At 41.2% G+C, this 20,695-nt stretch overlaps 2 protein-coding genes across 2 annotated transcripts in view; one reads left to right on the top strand and one right to left on the bottom strand.

The window, feature by feature from the left end:
* LOC126954972 (peptidyl-prolyl cis-trans isomerase FKBP1A) overlaps positions 1 to 20,695 on the top strand; it is a 1,061,339-nt gene that overhangs the window by 104,095 nt on the left and 936,549 nt on the right. The window lies entirely within an intron of this gene.
* FHDC1 (FH2 domain containing 1) overlaps positions 1 to 20,695 on the bottom strand; it is a 41,768-nt gene that overhangs the window by 11,003 nt on the left and 10,070 nt on the right. Inside the window, exons 3-10 of the mRNA XM_050791062.1 lie at positions 15,218 to 15,279; positions 14,470 to 14,572; positions 8,082 to 8,167; positions 7,888 to 7,988; positions 5,861 to 5,931; positions 5,610 to 5,717; positions 3,787 to 3,857; positions 619 to 736 (exon numbers count right to left, since the gene is read on the bottom strand). Of these exons, the coding sequence (XP_050647019.1) occupies positions 619 to 736; positions 3,787 to 3,857; positions 5,610 to 5,717; positions 5,861 to 5,931; positions 7,888 to 7,988; positions 8,082 to 8,167; positions 14,470 to 14,572; positions 15,218 to 15,279 (720 nt within the window). The remainder of the gene's footprint in view (positions 1 to 618; positions 737 to 3,786; positions 3,858 to 5,609; positions 5,718 to 5,860; positions 5,932 to 7,887; positions 7,989 to 8,081; positions 8,168 to 14,469; positions 14,573 to 15,217; positions 15,280 to 20,695) is intronic.

Raw genomic sequence — 20,695 nt, forward strand, 5'->3', positions numbered from 1 at the left:
CTGAGCAGTGAACAACAGGAGCCTCGCAGAAGCACTGTCCCTGAACAAATACATCAGGCTCAGGCTGGGTGCAGTAGCTCATGCCTGTAATCCCAGCACTTTGGGAGTCCCAATGAGGGCAGATCACCTGAGGTCAGGAGTTTGAGAGCAGCTTGGCCAACATGGTGAAACCCCGTCTCTACTGAAAAAATACAAAAATTAGCCAGGTGTGGTGGTGCACAACTGTAGTCCCAGCTACTGGGGAGCCTGAGGCAGAAGAATTGCTTGAACCAGGGAGGTGGAGGTTGCAGTGAGCCAAGATCGCACCACTATACTCCAGCCTGGGTGACAGAACAAGACTCCATCTCCAAACAAACAAAAAAACAAAACAGTCAAACAAACAGAAAAACAAAAAAATATATATATCAGGCTAGATCACATTTAACATTCTCTGCAAAGAATGGGCATGGAAATACCAAGTTCCTTTTACTAACTTGGAGAAAAAAATATGAATGGGAACTGCTGCTTCCACAAATACACCCATGCAAATTTAACCAGCCCCGGGGTGCTGCTGGGACTAGAGATTAGATGGGACTAATCTAATGAGATTAGAGGGACTGACTTGAGTCACCTACAAACCTGAAGAAAATCTTCCATCTGCTGACAAAGTTCACCATCCCGCTGGATGTTTTCTTTTAGTGATTTTGTCCTGACAAACAACAAGTGCAGTTCTGCCTCTGTGTTCTCCAGGGATAATCTAAAAGAAGAAAGGGGAGAGTGGGCAGCTGGAACAAGGAAGCCATGTGTCATGTAGGTATATGAAATAAGACTAACTGTTGTTCAACCTTGGAAACAGAAGGGGAGAGCTACTGTGATGATATTTATGATCTATGATATTATGATGATCTAAATACCTACCCCTGTAGTATGTAGATCTTTTGCGTTTCCTCCTGCTTTAAGAGGTGATTTGTTTCTAAAGACATATACTGGCTGAAAGACAGCAGGCTGTAACTGTGCTCTTGATGGTGAGATCATCAAAACCATGGGACCTGTATACCTTTTCATGAACTAGCTCTGAACACCTTTATGCAATAAGCATTACAAACTAAATGCCAGCAGGATTCTGGGATTCATATGCTTTCCATGGGCCACTAAACACAAATATGAAACTCTAACCCACAAGAAGCAAGGCAATATATGTTGATAATTCTAACACTAAAGGTAACAGTGAGAGAACAGCAGATTCCATGTTGTTCACCACAGGTGGCCACAGCAAGCTGTTTATATTTTACAGAGAACTAAAACATAGCTAACAAATGTGCAACTTTTTTTTTTTTTTTTTTTTTGAGACAGTCTTCCTTTGTCACTCAGGTTGGATTGCAGTGGCCTGATTTTGGCTTACTGCAACCTCTGCCTCCTGGGTTCAAGTAGTTCTCATGCCTCAGCCTCCAGAGTAGCTGGGATTATAGGTGTGTGCCATCATGCCCAGCTTAATTTTTATATTTTTAGTAGAGATGGGGTTTCACCATGTTGGCCAGGCTGGTCTAAAACTCCTGAGCTCAAGTAATCTGCCCGCCTCGGCCTCCCAAAGTGCTAGGATTACAGGTGTGAGCCAGCAGGCCCAGCTGACTTTTATTTTTATTTTTTTTAAAGAGACATTCTCACTCTGTTGCCCAAGCTGAAGTGCAGTGGCAAGATCATGGCTGCAGTGAGCCCAGTGAGACCTGTGGGCTCAGGTGATCCTCTCACCACAGGCTTTCAAGTAATTGGGATCACAGGTGTGCATCACCACGTGGACCCAGCTAATTTTTAAATTTTTTGTAGAGACAGGGTCTTACTATGTTGCCCAGTCTGGTCTCAAACTACCAGTCTCAAGCAATCTTCCTGCCTTGGCCTCCCAAAGTGCTGGGATCACAGGCATGAGCCACCACAGCCAGCCCTAATTCTGCAAATTAACGGTTGGATCGATTGCAATGCTTTTGTTATATACATCAGATCAAGATAGGCAGAATGTGGGCCTGGCACGGTAGCTCAGGCCTGTAATCCCAGCACTTTGGGAGGGTGGGGTGGGCAGATCACCTAAGGTCAGGAGTTCAAGACTAGCCTGGCCAACATGGCGAAACCCCGTCTCTACTAAAAATACAAAAAAATTAGCTGGGCATGGTGGCAGCTGCCTGTAGTCCCAGCTACTTGGGAGGCTGAGGCAGGAGAATCACTTGAACCTGGGAGGTGGAGATTGCAGTGAGCCAAGATTGCAACACTGCACTCCAGCCTGGGTAACACAGTGAGACTCTGTCTCAAAAAAACAAAAGATAGGCAGAATGTGAATGACGGTTCTGTTACCCAGAAAATTGAGTAGGCGAAACTTAAAACGCATGTGAAATTCATCAGTTAGGACGCATTCATGCTTCCACTGGCAATTCAAATTTTTCTTTGTGCAACAAAGTTTTCCACCTTCACTGGTCACCGGCACGTATCTGAGACCTGTTTGTACTTCACAAGTGTATTTCACCTTGCATTTCAAATAAACAAGCTTGCTGAATGGGATTTTTCTAAGACAATATCTAGCTCCAATCCAGCTCTGACCAGAAATGCCATTTCAAAAATATAATGCTAATTTCTACCTATATATCTCTTAGGAACATTTTTATACTAATTAGAGTAAAAATGTTCCCACATAAATTTCTTTCGGTAATTCAAAACCAGAAAGGTTCTTATCTTATAAGATGTCCACTTTTTGGAGAATAATCTAGAGATCTATAAACATGAATTCTGAACTGTTTACACCTTTGAACTGATAATCCACTTTGGGAAAGATATGTAATCTGTGGTTAGATGGTCACAGACTCAGTAACTTTGAGGTACAGGCCAGTGGCAGGGCTGTGAACTATGGTTCATTTATTTATATGCATATGGTTCACAGATGTCATAGCTGGATACACTCACTCAAATAATACGTATATGCTAGGAACTGGGTTGACATATGAAGCGGTGGCTGAACCCGCTCATGAGAACCAACTGCGGGTGTCTCTTCTTAATTTGTATTCAATAACATATGTCAGCAGCTTGACATCAGCCATGGTGACAGTATTTACAACACGGAAATCAGCAAATGCTACAAATCAGGACTTTTTTCTCCAACAGCTGGTTATTGAACATTTACCGTGGGATGCGTGGATATAATATAAATTTAAAAACACATATACAAAAGTCAAAATAGTATATACACACAGAGTCTAGCCACATTGAGTTACATATCTATATTAGGATCAGAAGCAAATTAGAGTGATGTAATTAGAGCCTTATGTTTGGCAGATACTTTGTATGTGCCTCTCTCTGTGAGTGACTAATTTAAAGTAAAATTGTTTCACAGCTCTTGGTACGGTTCCAAACTCTTTTAATGCAAAGGAAAATAAATGTACCATGTTAGATTCTACAAGGAAACAGTGAAATGTGGCCATGAAAGTTTGATTGATATATACCAACTCCCAGGGAAATAGGCGGTGTTGTTTAAGCTCTGTCTCTTGGGTGTGGAGGGATCTGAAATTCTTAATCCATAGTTTTAGTACTGATGATATTCATTAGAATAGACTGAAATAGTTTCTTTAGTTTACAAATAAAGATTTTTCAGAACCCCCAAATTCCAAAGGTGCACACACATATCTGTGTTAAGCAAATGAAGGACAGTCTGAAAGTTCAATGAAACAAAACCTTTTAGAGTTCAAACTGGAATCTAAAAGTTTTAACTATTTATCAGTTTTCATAAAAAGGTAAAGAATCTTGAATTCTCACAATTCACTTGCTCACCTAGCAGTCTTCTGAACGTGATCCAATTTTTCTGAAAAGTTGAGAAGAATAGTGTCTTTCTTTTGGGCTTCCTGGAACAAAAGCAGAATTTCCTCTCACTATATTGATAAAGCTGGAAGGAAATAATTTTCTTAGGGCTTAAAGGAATCTTAGAATCACTGCTGCTGTTTTTAAACTTGACACATTCAAAGCATTTCACTGAGACATGAACTCTGATACTCTTAGTAAGATTCGCTAGAACTCTCCTACTCTCAAGATACATTTAACTTGCCAAAGCAACTGATCTTGACACAAAATACAATTAATGAGCATTTGGCTGCAGCTTAGCAGGGCCCCTTGTTTCTGAAAGAATCCAACATATCCTGCTTAAATACCACCCAGACCTGTGAGCATGCCTTTCAATGAACGAGATACCTTCAGCTGTTAAACCAGTTTGCAAACAGAGTTTAATCAGAAGGTACAGGAGCCATGGCAATGTTTGGATTCTTCACCTGTTCAGAAGGTGAGAGGGAGGCAGGTGGGGAGGAAGCAATGACTGACCCAGGAGGTCTCCCCACACGGACAGAGACCAAATTACCCAGAGGGCCTGGACACTTGGATTCAAGAGAGCTTTGCCCGAATACTATCCATAACCCATGCTGGGCAAGGAACACATTTTCTTCTTTTGATGCCTGAAAATTAACCTTTCAATCAAGTCCCAAGTTAAACATGGCCCTTTTTCTTCTGAAGAATATAGTAATAATAGTGTGTATGGTTATTTATGGAGGGCTCACCATAGGCCAAACATTGAGATAAGCACTTTATGGAGTCAGCTCCTTCAGCACTCTCAATTACCTAGTTTTGGGGTAAGTTACCACTACTCTCACCATTAGATGAAGAAATTGAGGGTCTTCAGGTTTAAGTAACTTGCCTGAGGAAGTACAGCTAGCAAAGGACAGTCAAAATCTCCCAGTCTTGTCCTGTTCTGAAGCTCACATTCAAAACAAAACAGCACCATGGCTTCCTCCCCAGGTTAAAGCTACGACTATGGCACTGATGTCAAAATAACTGAGTGATTCAATGGAGGAAAAGAAAATCAGTTCGATGAGTTGAGATCATTTCAAAGCAGAGACAGCTGTCTTTGATTTTCCACTTTGTACCTCTCTCTTTTGGTGTTATAGAGACTCAGTCAAAAAAAAAAAAAAAAAAGCAATGGCGAGAGTCAGATCCCAAACCCCGTGCTAGCAGCATGGCGCTCAAATGCATGGTTCACAGAGAAACACAGAAGTGACCTTTCCACACATAACTGGTCACAAATCTAGTCAATTCCACATCAGGAATATTTCAATCCTCCATCCTCTCTATTCTCTGTCCCTATGACCAGTACCCTCCCTCAACGCTCACCAAACAATTACAGCCAACTTCTGCAGAGGTATATTCCTATTTCTAGTTCTTTCTCTACTCTAACCCAGCCTCCATAGTGCCTTATTTGCCTAAAAACAAAAACAAAAGAGCTCCAGTCAAGCTATTACACTGTGCACAAACTCCTGTTGGTTCCCCACTGCTAAAGCATGAAATCCAAATTCCCCACCTTTGACAATTAAATCCTTCATAGCTGGCTTCACCAGCCTCTCTGCTTCACTCTCCCACTTGCCTTCGTCCTATAGCCCTGGGTGCAGTACAACTCAGGAATCTGCTAGTGGTGCTTCTGCAAACAGAACTGTCTTGGAACTTGCCATGTCCTTTCCTAACCCTGCTTGACACTATCTTATGCCTGGGAAAAATTTCACTGCTTCCAAGGGGTATTCATACGCGTTCTCTAAGTCCTAATCATTTCCACATACCTGTGCAACAAAGTGCAGGAGATTCATCCCAGGTTTGTTTGCTTTTGTGTCTGCCAATTTGAGCAAAGAAGACAGTTTAAATCCTACTGCATTGCCGGCATATCCTCCCTAAAGAAGACAAATCAAAAAGAAAAAATTATGTATATATTTTATATATATATATATATATATACACACACACACACACAAACACCTTTAGATAGACAAATAAGCTTGAAAACATAACATTACAATCGTTGGATTTTACTTACTGCATTCATGATATTCCCAGCCTGGAGCACCAAGTGTAATATAGAATGTAGCTCTTCACATGACATCAGTTCTATCAAAAAGAACACATCACAGCATCTTAGAGAAGCCTTCAGCTTCAAATGCACAAAAGAGAGCTACCACATCCAAATTCAAGTGTGTCTGAAGCAAGCTGTGACCTTAAACTGTATATAAAACTGAACAAACAAAGCAATACATTCTATGGGATACCTAACACATCATTTGCTACCGGCAATCCATGTCATAGTGTTTACTTGGAAATCAAATAGGTATGATAGTTAAATAGCACAAAATAGTTCAATAATAAAATTTTCAATTAGTGAGAAATGCAAAAACCTAATGCAAAGCAGTATCCCATGATATAGGAGTTAACTTCCCTCTCAGGAGTTATTTAATTTTTCCTTGTATATCCACTACTCTTTGAGTATGCAGTCTCTTTGAGACTGCATTTATGGAATATGAAAACAGCAAGCAACGTTTTGCTTAGTCAATGAGTTATGAAGAGATAAAAAAATAAACAAGCTGGGGTAACATGTAAATAACTTGCAAAGCACAAACCGCGAGGGCCCAGGCATCCAGGGAATCTTTTCATTTTATTTAAAGCCACACATTTCATTTGGATTGGCTGAAAGCTTTAGAAAGAAACTTATCATTGTAATAGATTGGTAAACTAGTTCTTTATTAACACCAAATCCTTTGTACACCCATGCAAAGAAACAAAACTAAAAATTTTTAATACATTTAGAAAAGTAAAAAGAAAACTTGATTATTAAAATTACACTATCAATAAATAATAAAGCATCACTGACATTTTAAGTTAATATTCTCCATTAAGTCTGATAATACTTTCAAAAAATTACAGTTGGATCACTGCCTATGTTGTGTTATCTAAGAAGGCCAGTTTCTGAAGGGTGACCAGATAAGAAATGTTTCTCCCATGCCCACAAGTTTGCATTGCTCAATATAAAAACATATTCTTCCAGAACAAACCTTCCAAAGTTGCTGCAATAGTGTTAGTATGGAAAAACAAATGTTAAAGGCCTCTACATTGAAATTTTAAAAATCTTTTTCCTTCTTAGTCTCCTCTCTAAAATGAAGAAAATATGATGGACCAAAGAGAAAAATTTTATCTCAAAACAGGTCAGAGCAAGTAAACAGGAAAACCAAATAGGAATAAACAATTCTACAACAGTAACTAGAAATACAGAAAATGACCAAAAGGAAATCAGGCTGGCACTGACGCATGCTGAAAAGTGTGAGTGTCAGGAAGGGCCAGAGAATACAGCCGGGAGCTGAGAAGACACCAGCTGCAACTCCGCCGGGATTCTCAGTGCCAAGATGCCAGAAACCAAAGCTCCTACCCCTACGGAAGGAGATGGCAGGGCAGCTCTGAGAAGAGGCTGTCCAAGCTGGGCAGGCAAGAATGTAAAGAGTTGTCCAATAAATGAAAATGGCCTATCTGCTCCTCTCAAATTTAAATAGCTCAGCAGAAGTTGGAGTGTGGAGGAGTGGGAGATGACACCACAGAACAGAAACGTCAGGAACCTTGGCAGAAGAGTCACACGGGTGACCCCAGGAAAGGAGGTCTGCTTCTGGAAAGGCTGGGTCCCAGCCACCAACGGAGGCCATGACAGGGAGGAGAGAGGCAGCTGGGCCAGGGGCCTGGGCTTTGTGTACGTGCGTAGCCCACACCACATACCAACATACACAGAGAAAGCTCATCCAGGAGAGGAACAAGAGCAAGTGGTAACCAGCAAGGTTGACTCTGAAGCCTGAGATGAAAGCAACTCCCTTCCGTGGGAGGGTAATATGCAAATTAACATTCATTACAGGGGAAAAATGTCAATGGAAATAAACCTTAAGTGCATCCCTAGTAACATCTCATTTCCCTTTTAAGGGTATACCAGAAATTCAGGACTTTCCATGTCCAATTTCATTTGGCTTTTTAAAAAAAATGTTATCGAAATTAATAAAAAGAAATTCTGTGAAGGATCACATGTTGACTCACCTTTTATAGCAGTTCTTAAAACTGTGATATCTGTATATAGAGAAGAGCAAGAAGGTAGAAATTCCTTCTTTAGCACCATGGCTTCAATCCGAAGTGAATAGCTGAAAAATAAAAAAGTAAAACTGTAGAATCTGATGTCATTAGTTTAAAAATCTTACTGTGCGAAGACTAACGCCCAGCGGCTGTATCCTTACTTTGGCACCTGAATTAAGCCGTACAGAAAGGAATCTGCCAGAGACAGCGTGGACACGTCGCCACTAAACGCTTTTAACTTCTTTACCTAAAAGACAAATGGGAAGGGGGGTAGATAAAATCACTTAAATTAAAGTTTAAGATTAATTTTTAAGATTAAAATTTAACATTATTTAAATTTCATCTTTGAATTCTTCTAAAAAAAATAGGATTTTAGTGCTAAATTCAAATTAATTTAGAAAAGACAAAAAAGGAAATCCTCCCATCTGCTATTTAGCTTTTTTAAAAGAAAAATACAAACTCACAAATTTGAAAGCAAAGAGTTAGTGTCACTTATGTAGCTACAGATATATAGTCTTGCATAAACAGGAGAGCTGGAGCCAGCAGAATCCTCAGGAAGGTTACAAAAGGGAGGGACTAAAAAGGAATCAGTTCTAAGGATGAAAATTTTCTGTAAGCAATAATCTGGAAATGAGATCATTGGGAGAAGAAATAAAAGACTGTAGAGTCATTATAATATGGTTCTTTAAGTCATAAACGGAAAAAAAAATCTTATTTTGAGTATTTTGTATATAAAATACTTAGACTGAGTAAGATCTAACACAGATTTTCTTTCTGTGGCCAAATCCCACTTCACATATAATAGCTTTAAAGGAAGAGACTACTGTATCTTCAGGTGAGTACATATCTGCTCTTCAGCAGGAAGACAAAAAGGAAAATTGCCTAAACAATGGGAAGATCACTGTTAAGACTGCCCCCAGGGACCCTGGCAGAAGAGTCGTACTGTCCATGCCTGGAAAGGAGGTCAGCTTCTGGAAAAGCAGGGTTCCAGCCTGAAAAGACCAGGCAATAAAATAGTATGTACAGGATGCCATTTCTATAAATTTTTTAAAGAGGTAGCTATTAACCTCCAACCCTCCCATACACACACCTACATACCCAGGAAGAAGATGAAAAAGCCCCACATCTCCAGGTAGTGACTCATGCCTGTAATCTCAGCTCTTTGGGAGGCCAAGGCAGAAGGATCACTTGAGGCCAGGAGTTCAAGACTAGTCTGGGCAACATAGGGAAACTCCTCCCCCAAAAAGCCCCACATACACTAGGTGATAGGATTACAGTTGTCTGCTATTTTCCTCTGTTGCTCATTTTTATTTTCTAAGATATCTACAATGAACATGATTACTCTTTAAAAAATAAACTAAACTAAGTTTTTAAACACACAAACAATTACTCCTTCAACCGTAATACAGGAAAAAGAGAAGAGTTCTGACAATAGGTATATAGCCAAATAGCAAGTAGGTGAGAGTGGAGACGAAAGGAAAGTTTTCAAACAACATTAGATCATAAATCATGCCTTCCCCACACAGAACACTGGGCCATTCCCATGGCAAAACTACTTCTAAGTCCACTGTTAATAGAGAGTCATCCAACAAAATTCTTTATGGTAAGTAGTACCTTAATACTGTACAGCCTATCTTTGCAGCTAACTGTTGCCAGTAAGTAGCTAATACTTCGTATTATTCTTTATAAAGCTTATTCTCTTCCACCCCCCTTGGTTATGATTAATAACATGATTTTAAGTTCCCTGCAAAATAGGAAATGACAGTTCAAAAATATAAAGAAAGGAGTATTTGCAAAGATCCACAAACTGAAACAGCTACCTCAATTATTTGAAAATATAAAATGTAACACTTCGAGTTCACACCCTAGTATTAATTCTGACTCTTAAGACTATTTTCTTTATTTAGGACAGAAAATAGCCATTTGTATAATTGCATTTCCCTTACTGGTAGAGCCTCAAAGCGAATTGACCATTTGTAGCCTTATTAAATTTAAGGGCACATGGCACTTCTGGTTTAGCTAAGCCCAAATTGGTCCCTGGCTTCTGCGCTAAGAAACCTATACGGTGACTTCTAACCCCTTCAGAACTAGAGTTTAACAATTCACTATATATGGGCAGGGGCAGAGGGAGGTTGTATAAGACCATATATGTAGCATGTGTGAAGCCTCTGAAAATCACAGCATGGTTTTCAGTCTAAAGTGTAAGAACAGGTCATGCTAAGTAAACTTGGGAAATGTTTCTATTAAACATGTGCTAAACTGTAACTGAGCAATGATTACTCTCCTTCACTTACGTAAAAAGCTAAAAAAAATTTATGGACTTCAAGAGAAGGGTGATGGAAAGACCATATTTAATTTAAATGCCATGTATACAGTTCTTTGTTCAATTTCAAAATGAGATTTATGTTCTTTAAGAGGGATTACTGTATCTTCACAGTGGCAGGGAAGTAAAAAAGAAAGGTGAACAGACCCTATAATTATTATGCATTCTCATTACCAAAAAAACATTTATTAAACATGGTTAGGCATAATTTTGTGGGCTGAGCCAAGAGACACTCATTATGGCCCTGGTTGTGCCTGGTTGCTGTCGTAACAGTGAGAGCAGGCTCCTTGAGACTCTCACACTCCAAAGGGCACGCCTCCTTCATCCTATCTAATTCCAGTCACATGGCTTGAAATGGCAGGATTTCCCACAAACATACCCACCCAACAGAAGACCCACGAGCTTCCTGTCATTCCACTCCCAGCAGCCGAGTCAACGAAGAAGGTGGGAAAGAGATACTACAAATGTCCAGCAGAGGCAACTCAAGTTGCTTCAGGAAAACAGAAAGTTTCTACTATGTCTAGCACCAGCCCACAACAGAGGAAGGGCTGGTCAGGTGCAGTGGGGGGTTCCCTGGCTTGGGAACTCTGTGCTGGACAAGAACACCCTCCCAGACTTTCATTTCTGGGCCCACCTTCTTCCTCTGCAAGTGTGAACCGCACATTAGAGGAAAGATGAACAGACGTGCCAGATAAAAGATTTGTGGTAGAGGGCAGAGAAATTCTCAACAACAAATTAACCTTGGCTTTGGTTGGCTTGTCAGCTGAGAAGGCAGGAGAAAAGGGCTGTTTCCGTTGATATCTTTCAGCATGCTGATAAGATTACAGTATTATTCAAGTGACACTTATTCACACCAGTACTTTGTGATAGCAGAGGTGATGAAAAGGCTGGCAGGCCAGCAGTGCGAGGCGGGGTTTTGACAACCTTTGCCCTTCCTTCCTCCAAGGCAGGCAGTGGTGTGCGGCAGAAAGAACCACGCTGGGCTCAGCGGAATCAGGGCTCAAGTCCACCCCACTGCTGTATCACCCAGCAATCGTGTGACACCAGACAAGGTATAACCAACTGTGTGAGCCTCAGTTCCTCATTTGTAAAACCAAGAGTGTCTTTTAAGATTGCCGCAAGGATTAAATGAAAAATACACAAAAGAATCATAGCTATGATTGATTTTTTATGTGCCAGGCACTAGGCTAAGCACTTTCAAAACATTATCTCATCTCACTTCATTCTGCCCTGTCCAGTCAGTGCCCGGTACACGGGGGCACTCAATAAAGGTTCAGTCCTTAATTGCGCTAAAAATGGGCACAGAATGTTACACGTAGGCTGAGAGCCACGTGGTTACGTGTCCACTTACGAATTTATTAGCATATTTCTGCCACATTCCTAAACCTCTCTTACTTGGCCCTGCCTCCTCCTTGGCCTCTTCCACATCCTCCAACCTCCATCCAGAGACCCAAAGTCTCCAGGGTTGGCCCTGGGTCTGAGTGGTGCCAGGGGACACAAAAACAGTTTGTCCTTACAGTGGGCAGCAGTCAGGGCGCGGCTTCGGCTTTCCCCAGACCCCCTCCCGCAGCACAGATACCCCGGAGTATTTAGGAAGGGGCTCCGGCCAGCTCTGGGGACTGTCAGGGTGTTCCTGCTGAAGGAAACTCCCAGTTGAGTTTGGAGGGTGTGGTGAGCTGAAGCCCAGAGTCAGTAATGTAAACAAGGAGGCGAAGTGTGACCAAGCGTGCCAGATATTCAGACTGAGGATGGCCCTGCAGCAGGAGGCTGCGGGGAGAAACAGCTGCTGCCTGGCTCAGTGGCTGGGAAGGCATTTCAGGGTTCCAGGCCAATACTTTGATTTCGGCAGGACCCCATCTCCCGGGTTAGCTAACTGGGGGTGACAGAGTCTCGGTGATTCAAGGCAGCGCCTGGGTGGGTTTTCATCACCTTGCCCTCAACAGTCTTCCTTTTGAATTCTATCCCCCACACAACCCAAAGATACAAAATTCTTTTAAATATGAGGTTTGACAGCTTACTTGCTTCTTTGAAAAATCACTTTGCATTTTCTAATCACCTTTGAATTTTAAATGAGAAATGAAGATATTAAGAAAATTATATTCAGTTTCCCACCTCACCGCTGCGTGAAGCTGAGCTGCCAGCCTCCGTCGTGCCTAACTTTGATTTAGTTAGCAGTTTAAAGCTTTTCAGAGCACTTTCACATGCACTGTCAAATCGGATCCTCACTTAACAACACGATGAGGTCAGTTAGGAGTGGGCCCGCAGAGAGGTCCGAAAGCCTTGAGAACAGCCCAAGCAGGAATAAGGTTTGAAGAGCAAGTACATCGTTTTAAAACTCAAATTAATTAAAAACTATCTATCCTAACAAAGATTTTGGAACTCCTCTCCTTGACAGAAAAGATTAAGTACTGTTCAGTATGTACAATCCAGGGTAAGTTATGATTTAATGTACCTTTCCTTTAAGACTTCAAGACTCTACTACTAACATGAATAACTGCCACTAATTAATCTTGGCTTGGGTTAATTACACTTAATGTGCAAAGAGACAACTTGAGGGAGAGAGAGCGCCCAGGTTAATAGGAACACCTAGATTTAACTACATCTCTAGTTACTCACTAAGATCCTAAATTTGGCACTGTGAGTTTGACACTAATCAATGTAAAACAAAAAATACAATTATATCTCTCTTGTTATTAATGACACTAAAGTAAAGCTACATAAATTATGTCTGGGAAGAAGAGTGGGAAAGGGGAGGGAGAAGTCAGAAGTGCCTGTGAAAAGGATAACATATTAAAAAGTCACCCTTACTTTTTACTTATAAAAGTTGGCCAGGTGCAGTGGCTCACGCCTGTAATCCCAACACTTTGGGACGCCATGGTGGGTGAATCACTTGAGGTCAAGAGTTCAAGACCAGCCTGAACAACATGGTGAAATCCCATCTCTAACAAAAGTTAGGCGGGGTGTGGTGGCATGCACCTGTAATCCCAGCTACTTCAGAAGCTGAGGCAGGAGAATTGCTTGAATCCGGGAGGTGGAGGTTGCAGTGAGCCGAGATCACTGCACTCTAGCCTGGGCGACAGAGCAAGACTGTCTCAAAAAAAAAGTCATCCATTACTTTTACTTATAAAGTAAAAAACTTTGTAAGAGTCTATATTATTTAAGTATTTATAAGCATAGGCATTTGTGTAATTTCTTACTGAAATTTTTCAAGGAATTTTTTCCTTAGAAATAAAGGACAATATCAAAATTTTGGAAGGTTTTATACAACTGTTTTTCTGTTTTTTTTTTTCTATCAAGCTCCTAACCATTCAACAATGCAGTTAATTCAGTCAGTCCAAACAAAATAAATAACTTTATATAATGGTAGTATGTATTACTATCACAACAATTTCTGCCTTTGAGTTAATTATATAGACAACATTTTATTAACAGTTTACCTACCTCTCCAAAATTTTAGAGCATCTTTATTCAAAAATGATTGTTTTCATCTTATTTTTTAAAAGTATATGGATTATAAAATAACCTGGGTTTATACTATGCAAAGGTCATCTTTAGATGATAGAAAAGGAATCCTTTTCTTTGGAGGATGAAAATTTATTGCGTTCCCATGCGCCAAGTGCCACGTTAGATGCATAACCAGGATTTCATCATCTTGACAATCCAATGAGGTCAGCCTCATTATCCTCCCTTTACACGTGAGGAAACTAGAGTTCACAGGAGTTAAGAACCCTGCTCCATTTTCTCAATTAAGGGAACAGCTCAAATCTGAATCTAGATTCTCTGACTCCATAAGCCATGTTCTTTCTACCAGGTCACTTTTGACTTTTATGTGAGAAAGCTCTGACTCTGAGTTTTTTTTGAGACAGATTCTCACTCTGTCGCCCAGGCTGGAGTGCAGTGACATGATCTTGGCTCACTGCAAACTCCACCTTCCTGGTTCAGAAAATTGTCATACCCCAGCCTCCTGAGTAGCTGGGATTACAAGTGCCTGCCACCACACCGGGCTAATTTTTGTATTTTTGGTAGAGACAGAGTTTCATCATGTTGGCCAGACTAGTCTCAAACTCCTGACCTCAGGTGATTCACCTGCCTCTGCCTCCCAAAGTACTGGGATAACAGGCATGAGCCACCGCTCCTGGCCTTCCATGTGAGCTTTGACATGCTTACAAACACTAAGTTTTTATGATCACTCCTAACATCTACAACTCATGCGCTGAATTTCTTACCTCTTCCGACTCTGGCAAGAACTTGAGAAATTCTCGCAAGGTCTCCGATCCATAATGCTCACTTTTTCCTTGATGAATATCTTCTACAATGGACCGAGGAGACCTTGAAACGACAACGAATCACATTCCGTTTCCTGTTTGCTAGAGTGCCAACAGAGCTGCAAGCCAGTGGAAATCAAATATCCACCCTTCTTCCCACCCACCTCCTTCCCGGTCTGGCTGGCAGTTTTGTGTGAGTGCTCAGAAGAGCCCCACTGCCTCAAAACAGGGAACCCCAACACTCCGCTCAAGGGCCCTTCACCCAGACCACCATCCTCGGGCATCCCAAAAAGGCTGAAAGCATCAACAACCACGGGGAGTCTCTTCTGTTGCGAGAAAAATAATCCCCTTTGGTCTCACTGAAACCCCTGCATAACCTTCTCCTTACACTTCAGAACACAAAACTCCAACCGCTATTTGACTCATCAGCCCAACCTCCACTGAAGGGGCGACACTAAAGGTGACTCTAAAGGTGTCCCTGATGGGACAGGCTTGAATGGATGCCCTGGGGCAATTCTCCATATACTTCAAGCTACCATGTTATGTTTCCCTGAAGGAAAACAGCAGAAAGTGACAGTCACTTCCAGACTCATCAAGCCATGCTTCTAAGAAGGATTTGAAGGTGTGAGGGATTTGAATTTCAGCTCAGTCACCCCCACAGACTTTGATACTGACAGCAGGGATATGACTAAAGCGTGCAAAATCTTACTTCTTAAATTGCTTAAGAAATATCCCAATGTTCATGCTCCGTTTTGCGTCCAAAATAGTAATCTGGAAAAAAAAATAAGGACACATAAGATTACTAAATTCAAATAAAAAGAGATGGAGAAAGTCGATAATTAAAACCGATCAAAATGCAACACTAATTTATCAGAGAACAATTCCCAATGTATAAATCTGGTGATTAACAGATATTCTTAACATAGTTTTAAAAATATTAAAAGATTATCATCTCCCCAAGCTTTCTACAGTGATATTATATTTCCTTAAATGTAATAATAAAACATACCTATTTTAATATTATATAACTTTTAATATACAGATGGTCCCGACCTATGATGGTTCAACTTATGATTTTTCAAGTTTACTGTGGGCTTAGTGGGATATCAAATGCATTTTCTTTTTTTTTTTTTGAGACAGAGTCTCACTCTGTTGCCCAGGCTAGAGTACAGTAACATCATCACAGCTCACTGCAACCTCTGCCTACCAGGTCCAAGTGATTCTCCTGTCTCAGCTTCCCGAGGGCAGCTGGGATTACAGGCATGCACCACCATGCCTGGCTAAATTTTGTATGTTTTGTAGAGATGGAGTTTCACCATGTTGTCCAGGCTGGTCTTGAACTATTGATCTCAAGTGATCCACCTGCCTCGGCCTCTCAAAGTGCTGAGATTACTGCCGTGGGTCACCGTGCCCAGCCACATTTTCAACTTACAACATTTTTGACTTACAATGGGTTTTTAGGATGCAGCCCCATCATAAGCTGAGAAGTATCTGTAAAGTCAGTCATCCTTTAGTACCACAGGGGATGAGTTCCAGGACCCCTGAGGATACCAAAATCTGAGGATGCTCAAGTCTCATATAAAAATTGCATGTAAGTCTCATATAAAATTTTGCATATAATCTATGTACAACCTCCTGCATATTTTAAACCATCTCTAGATTACTTGTCATACCTAACACAATGTAAATTATGTTATGTAAGTGGTTGTTATACTGTATTTGTAAGTTTGTATTATTTTTTATTGTTGTATTGTTATTTTATATTTTTTTCTGAATATTTTTGATTCGTGGTTGGTTGAATTTGAGGATGCAGAATCTGCAGTCATGGAGGGAGGACTGTAAATACATACTTTAAATGTTTTTAATTTAGTAATTTCCTCTTAGAATAATATTGCCCACATTTAAAAGCCCCAATTTGGAAATGGATGTCTTGGCCTAACAAGAATCACGAGAGATTTGAACTGAGAAAATAAAAAACCACTCTGAAGATATGGCAGATTGAGTCCCAACCCTGATTTACGGATGTAAAAGAACCAATAAAGTCATATTTCAGAAACATCATTAAATTTTTTTCTAAAAGAAAAATTTCATTTCATTCAAAAAGTTTACATATGTCCAGTAGATCTTTTAGGAGGGAGTAAGGTAGTGTCCCACATTTTATTTACTCAAAATATTCAAAAGAAAAATCTTGTGCTGTATACATTTCCCCAAGGCTAAGATACTTTTTTGTTTGTTTTTTTGTTTTTGCATTTTCCTGATCTCTGGAATCAGGATGTCTTACAATACAGGGAATCTTTTTATTTAATGAAATAGGGGATAGCTATTCTGTCAAAACCAGATTTGGGCTGCAGCAGGTTTTCACTGATCACAATTTATAATTTTAGGTGGCTTTATCAGACTAGAAATTAGAACTTTTTTTTTTGGCTGTTAAATACAGAAGCCATTTCTGTCTCTGGATGCAAACATCCAGGCTGCGTGGAGGAAAGATAACCTGAAAACTGCTGCATTTTTTTCCCATTTGTTTTTTGGTAAAGGGAGACTAGCTAAAATAGGAATGTTATAGTGCTCTTCCTTTCCAAATGTATGTGATTCATTTTGAACAAAAGAGAATCAGGTTTCAGACTAAATTCCTGATCTCTGGGTCTGCTTCTGAGTTTATAACCAGCAGCAAGACTGTTAACCAACGTTAATGTCACTTCCTGGCTATAAGGTTAAATTTTTACAAGAGTATGGTTGCCTTCTTTTGAAGACCAATCTTTAACAATCACATTATTTACTAACCTCGGGGTTTATTTCATGTTAACACAATCACCTGCCAGCCATAAAATAAACTCCCAAGCTGAAAGGGTAGCCTCCTTATTGGAATCCTATCTAGGGACTGCAGTTCAAGTTCAGTGTAAAGGGAGGAGAGGGGAAGAGAAAAAAGAAAGGGTGAGAATAAAATCTGTCAAACTCAACACCCTTTAAAAGCTCATACCAAAAAAGGAATCTCAATTTATTAAGACAGAAAACTGGGTTTCCTATAATTCATAAATTAAAAGGCCATGCATAAAAATCTGTATATTGATATAGTTACACAGCACGTTCAAAGAACTTCCTCTGCATTCACCTAGGATGGATAAATGAAACAACTTGTTTCGTATTCCTTTCACAGAAGTGCCACCTTCCGCTACATTCAACCCTTGACTGCAGTGCTCTCCCACGCCCCACATGAACCAAGCCCCACACTCATCCTGTTCACTCCTCAACCCTCTGGGACTCTCTTCACTCAGCCTAGATCCAGAGACATTGCTGCTGGAAAGAAAATGAGCCTCATAGACATCATTTTATGACTTTCCTAGAGCAGTGTTGAACTGATAGGCTAGCCTGGTTCTCTTTGACTCCTTTTCACTCTAGTGTCTGTGGGTTTCCATATTACTGGGCTTCCTATAGAGACATAGCAAATGTTCCCTACCAGCATGGTGCTTGCATTGTGAGTTTTCTCCAGGAATGGGGGCAGATGTGTAAGAAGCTATATGTGTGCCTGGCCAAGTCCCTTGGTGACCCCAGAGCTGTATCTGAGAGATGATGGATGGGAATCATGTTCTCACTAGGCAAGAGAGCCTCCAGGGGCCTGAGCCCTGGCCCTACAGGAGCAGCCCACGGTGCCCCAACCCAGGGGCAGCCCAGCTGTGGAAGCAGGCATCTCTACAGCTCAAGCTGTGTTTCAGAAACGAAGAGAATTCGGTGATATTCCTAAGGGAAAACCTGGGCTGGCTGTGACTGAGCACCTTACAGGAAAAACAGAGCCCAGTACTTCACCCAAACAACATTAAAATGAGACAACTGATACCATTCAGGGACATTCCCACTGGCTCCCGGCATCCTCAGATTTGCCTAGTGCCTGAGGAGTCTCTTTCTCCACTTTATCGCATTTGGTCCTTGCAAAGCAGTGTTATAAGAGTGACTGTTGAAGTCCTTTAAAGAGGGTTATCACTACACATGTAAATTAGCTTATCTCACTTCCCAAATGCTTGCTGTCTCAAAGCTGGGCCATTCAGAAACAAAGCCGGGTCGGGTTGGGTGGTGTTTTGGAATCATTCAGAGCAGTGGAATCTGCACAGGGGATCCCAGTGGGACTCACTGGCTGCACACGCTGACAAATCAGAGGCAAGAAACTGCCCAAAGAATAGGGATAAACAAACCCAGCCAATGAGCAAACTGCATCATCCCCTCCTTCCCACCAGCTCCAATCAACAGGCCACACCAGGACAAGCAGGCAGGACGGCCACAGAAGTCAGTGCCACGGGTACAGTCAGCATACTGCAGAGTCCGTTAGCTCTTCCCCCAAAAGTCCTACCAAAGAGTGGCAAACAAGGCAGCTAGAAATATAAGGTAATGAGGTAATTAATGCACTCAACTCATTTCAAGGATTTCCTACTAGGATGAGAAGGGGACCTGGGCTCTACTCACAGTTTCCCCGCAACTGCCAGGGGGCCAGGGTTGTGCTGATACCCACTGAAACAGTCAGCAGCGCTATGCCACTCAGTGAGGCGTGTGAATGGCTACACCACCACTCCTGCTAAAACCTCCAGATCAGCTCTCCTAGTTTATTCTACCACAACTTTTGTAGTTTCAATTCACTTCATGAATCCACTACGAAATCTGCCTCCCATATCCTTTGAACGAAGAAGAATTTTTTTTTCAGTTGTAGTAAAATACAAATAACAATTACCATCATAACTTTTTTTCTTTTTTTAAGAGACAGGGTCTTGCTCTGTCACCTAGGCTGGAGTGTGGTTGTGTGATCATAGCTCACTGCAGCCTCAAACTCCTGGGCTCAAACAATCCTTCTGCATCAGCCTCCTGAGTAGCTGGGACTATGGGTGTATGCTATGATACCTGGATAAAATAAGACTGTTTTTTTGTGGAGATGAGGTCTCACTATGTTGCCCAGGCTAGTGTTGAATTCCTGGCCTCAAGCTATCCTCCTGTCTTGGCCTCCAGAAGTGCTGAGATTACAGGTTTGAGCCACTGTGCCTGGTCCATAACCATTTTCTTCTTCTTATTCCTATTACTGAGACAAGGTTTTGCTCTGCTGCCCAGGCTGGAGTGCAGTGGCACTATCTCGGCTCACTGCAACCTCCACCACCCGGGCTCCAGCACTCCTGCATCAGTCTCCCATGTAACGGGACTATAGGCACAAGCCACTATGTCTGGCTAATTTTTAAGTTTTTTGTAGAGATGGGAGTCTCACTAAATTGCCCAGGCTCCATAACAATTTTTAAGAATACAGTTCAGTGACATTAAATACATCCACGTTGTTGTATAACCATCACCACCATCCATCCCCAGAGCACTTCATCTTGCAAAACTGAGACTTTGTACCCACTAAACAATTAACTCTCAGCCCAGTGCGGTGGCTCACACCTGTAATCCCAGCACATTGGGATGCTGAGGTGGGCAAATCACTTGAGGTCAGGAGTTCGAGTCCAGCCTGGCCAACAAGATGAAACCCTCTCTCTACTAAAAAATACAAAAAAATTAGCTGGGCATGGTGGCATGTGCATGTAGCCCCAGCTACTTAGGAGGCTGAGGCAGAAGAATTGCCAGGAGGCAGCGGTTGCAGTGAGCTGAGATCATGCCACTGCACTCCAGCCTGGGTGACAGAGGGAGACTCCATCTCAAAACAACAACAACAAAAAAAAACAATTAACTCTCCATTCCCCCTCTCATTTCCTGGCAACCACCATTCTACTTTCTGTCTCTATAAATCTGGCTACTTTAGGTACTTCCTATGATGGAATCATATAGTATTTGTCCTTTCTGATTGGCTTATTTAGCATAATGTCCTCAAGGTGAAGGTAGAAACTTTTAAACCAGTTTTGTTTTTATGTCAAAGGGGGCTTCTTTACCTACTTAAGTAACACTACATAGTGGCTATTTCCATCCCACTTCAAGTCCTGAAAAACAAAAATGTAAAGATCTTCCTCTATCCTCCAATATGGACCTAGCTTTCGGGTTTTGATTGTTTTTCATTTTCTTTTTCATGTTTAGTTGGCTGTCAATTGGAAATTGTTATTTCCCCCAACTTTGGGGGAAAAAAATGAAAACCCAGTTGAAGCACATTTTTTCCCAAATGTATTTGAAATGTTCTCTCTAGTTCTATGGTTCTGGATTGTGAGCAATCCTGAAATTCTAGAACATA

Source organism: Macaca thibetana, chromosome 5, assembly GCF_024542745.1.
Source record: "Macaca thibetana thibetana isolate TM-01 chromosome 5, ASM2454274v1, whole genome shotgun sequence".
Lineage (NCBI taxonomy): Eukaryota > Metazoa > Chordata > Mammalia > Primates > Cercopithecidae > Macaca > Macaca thibetana.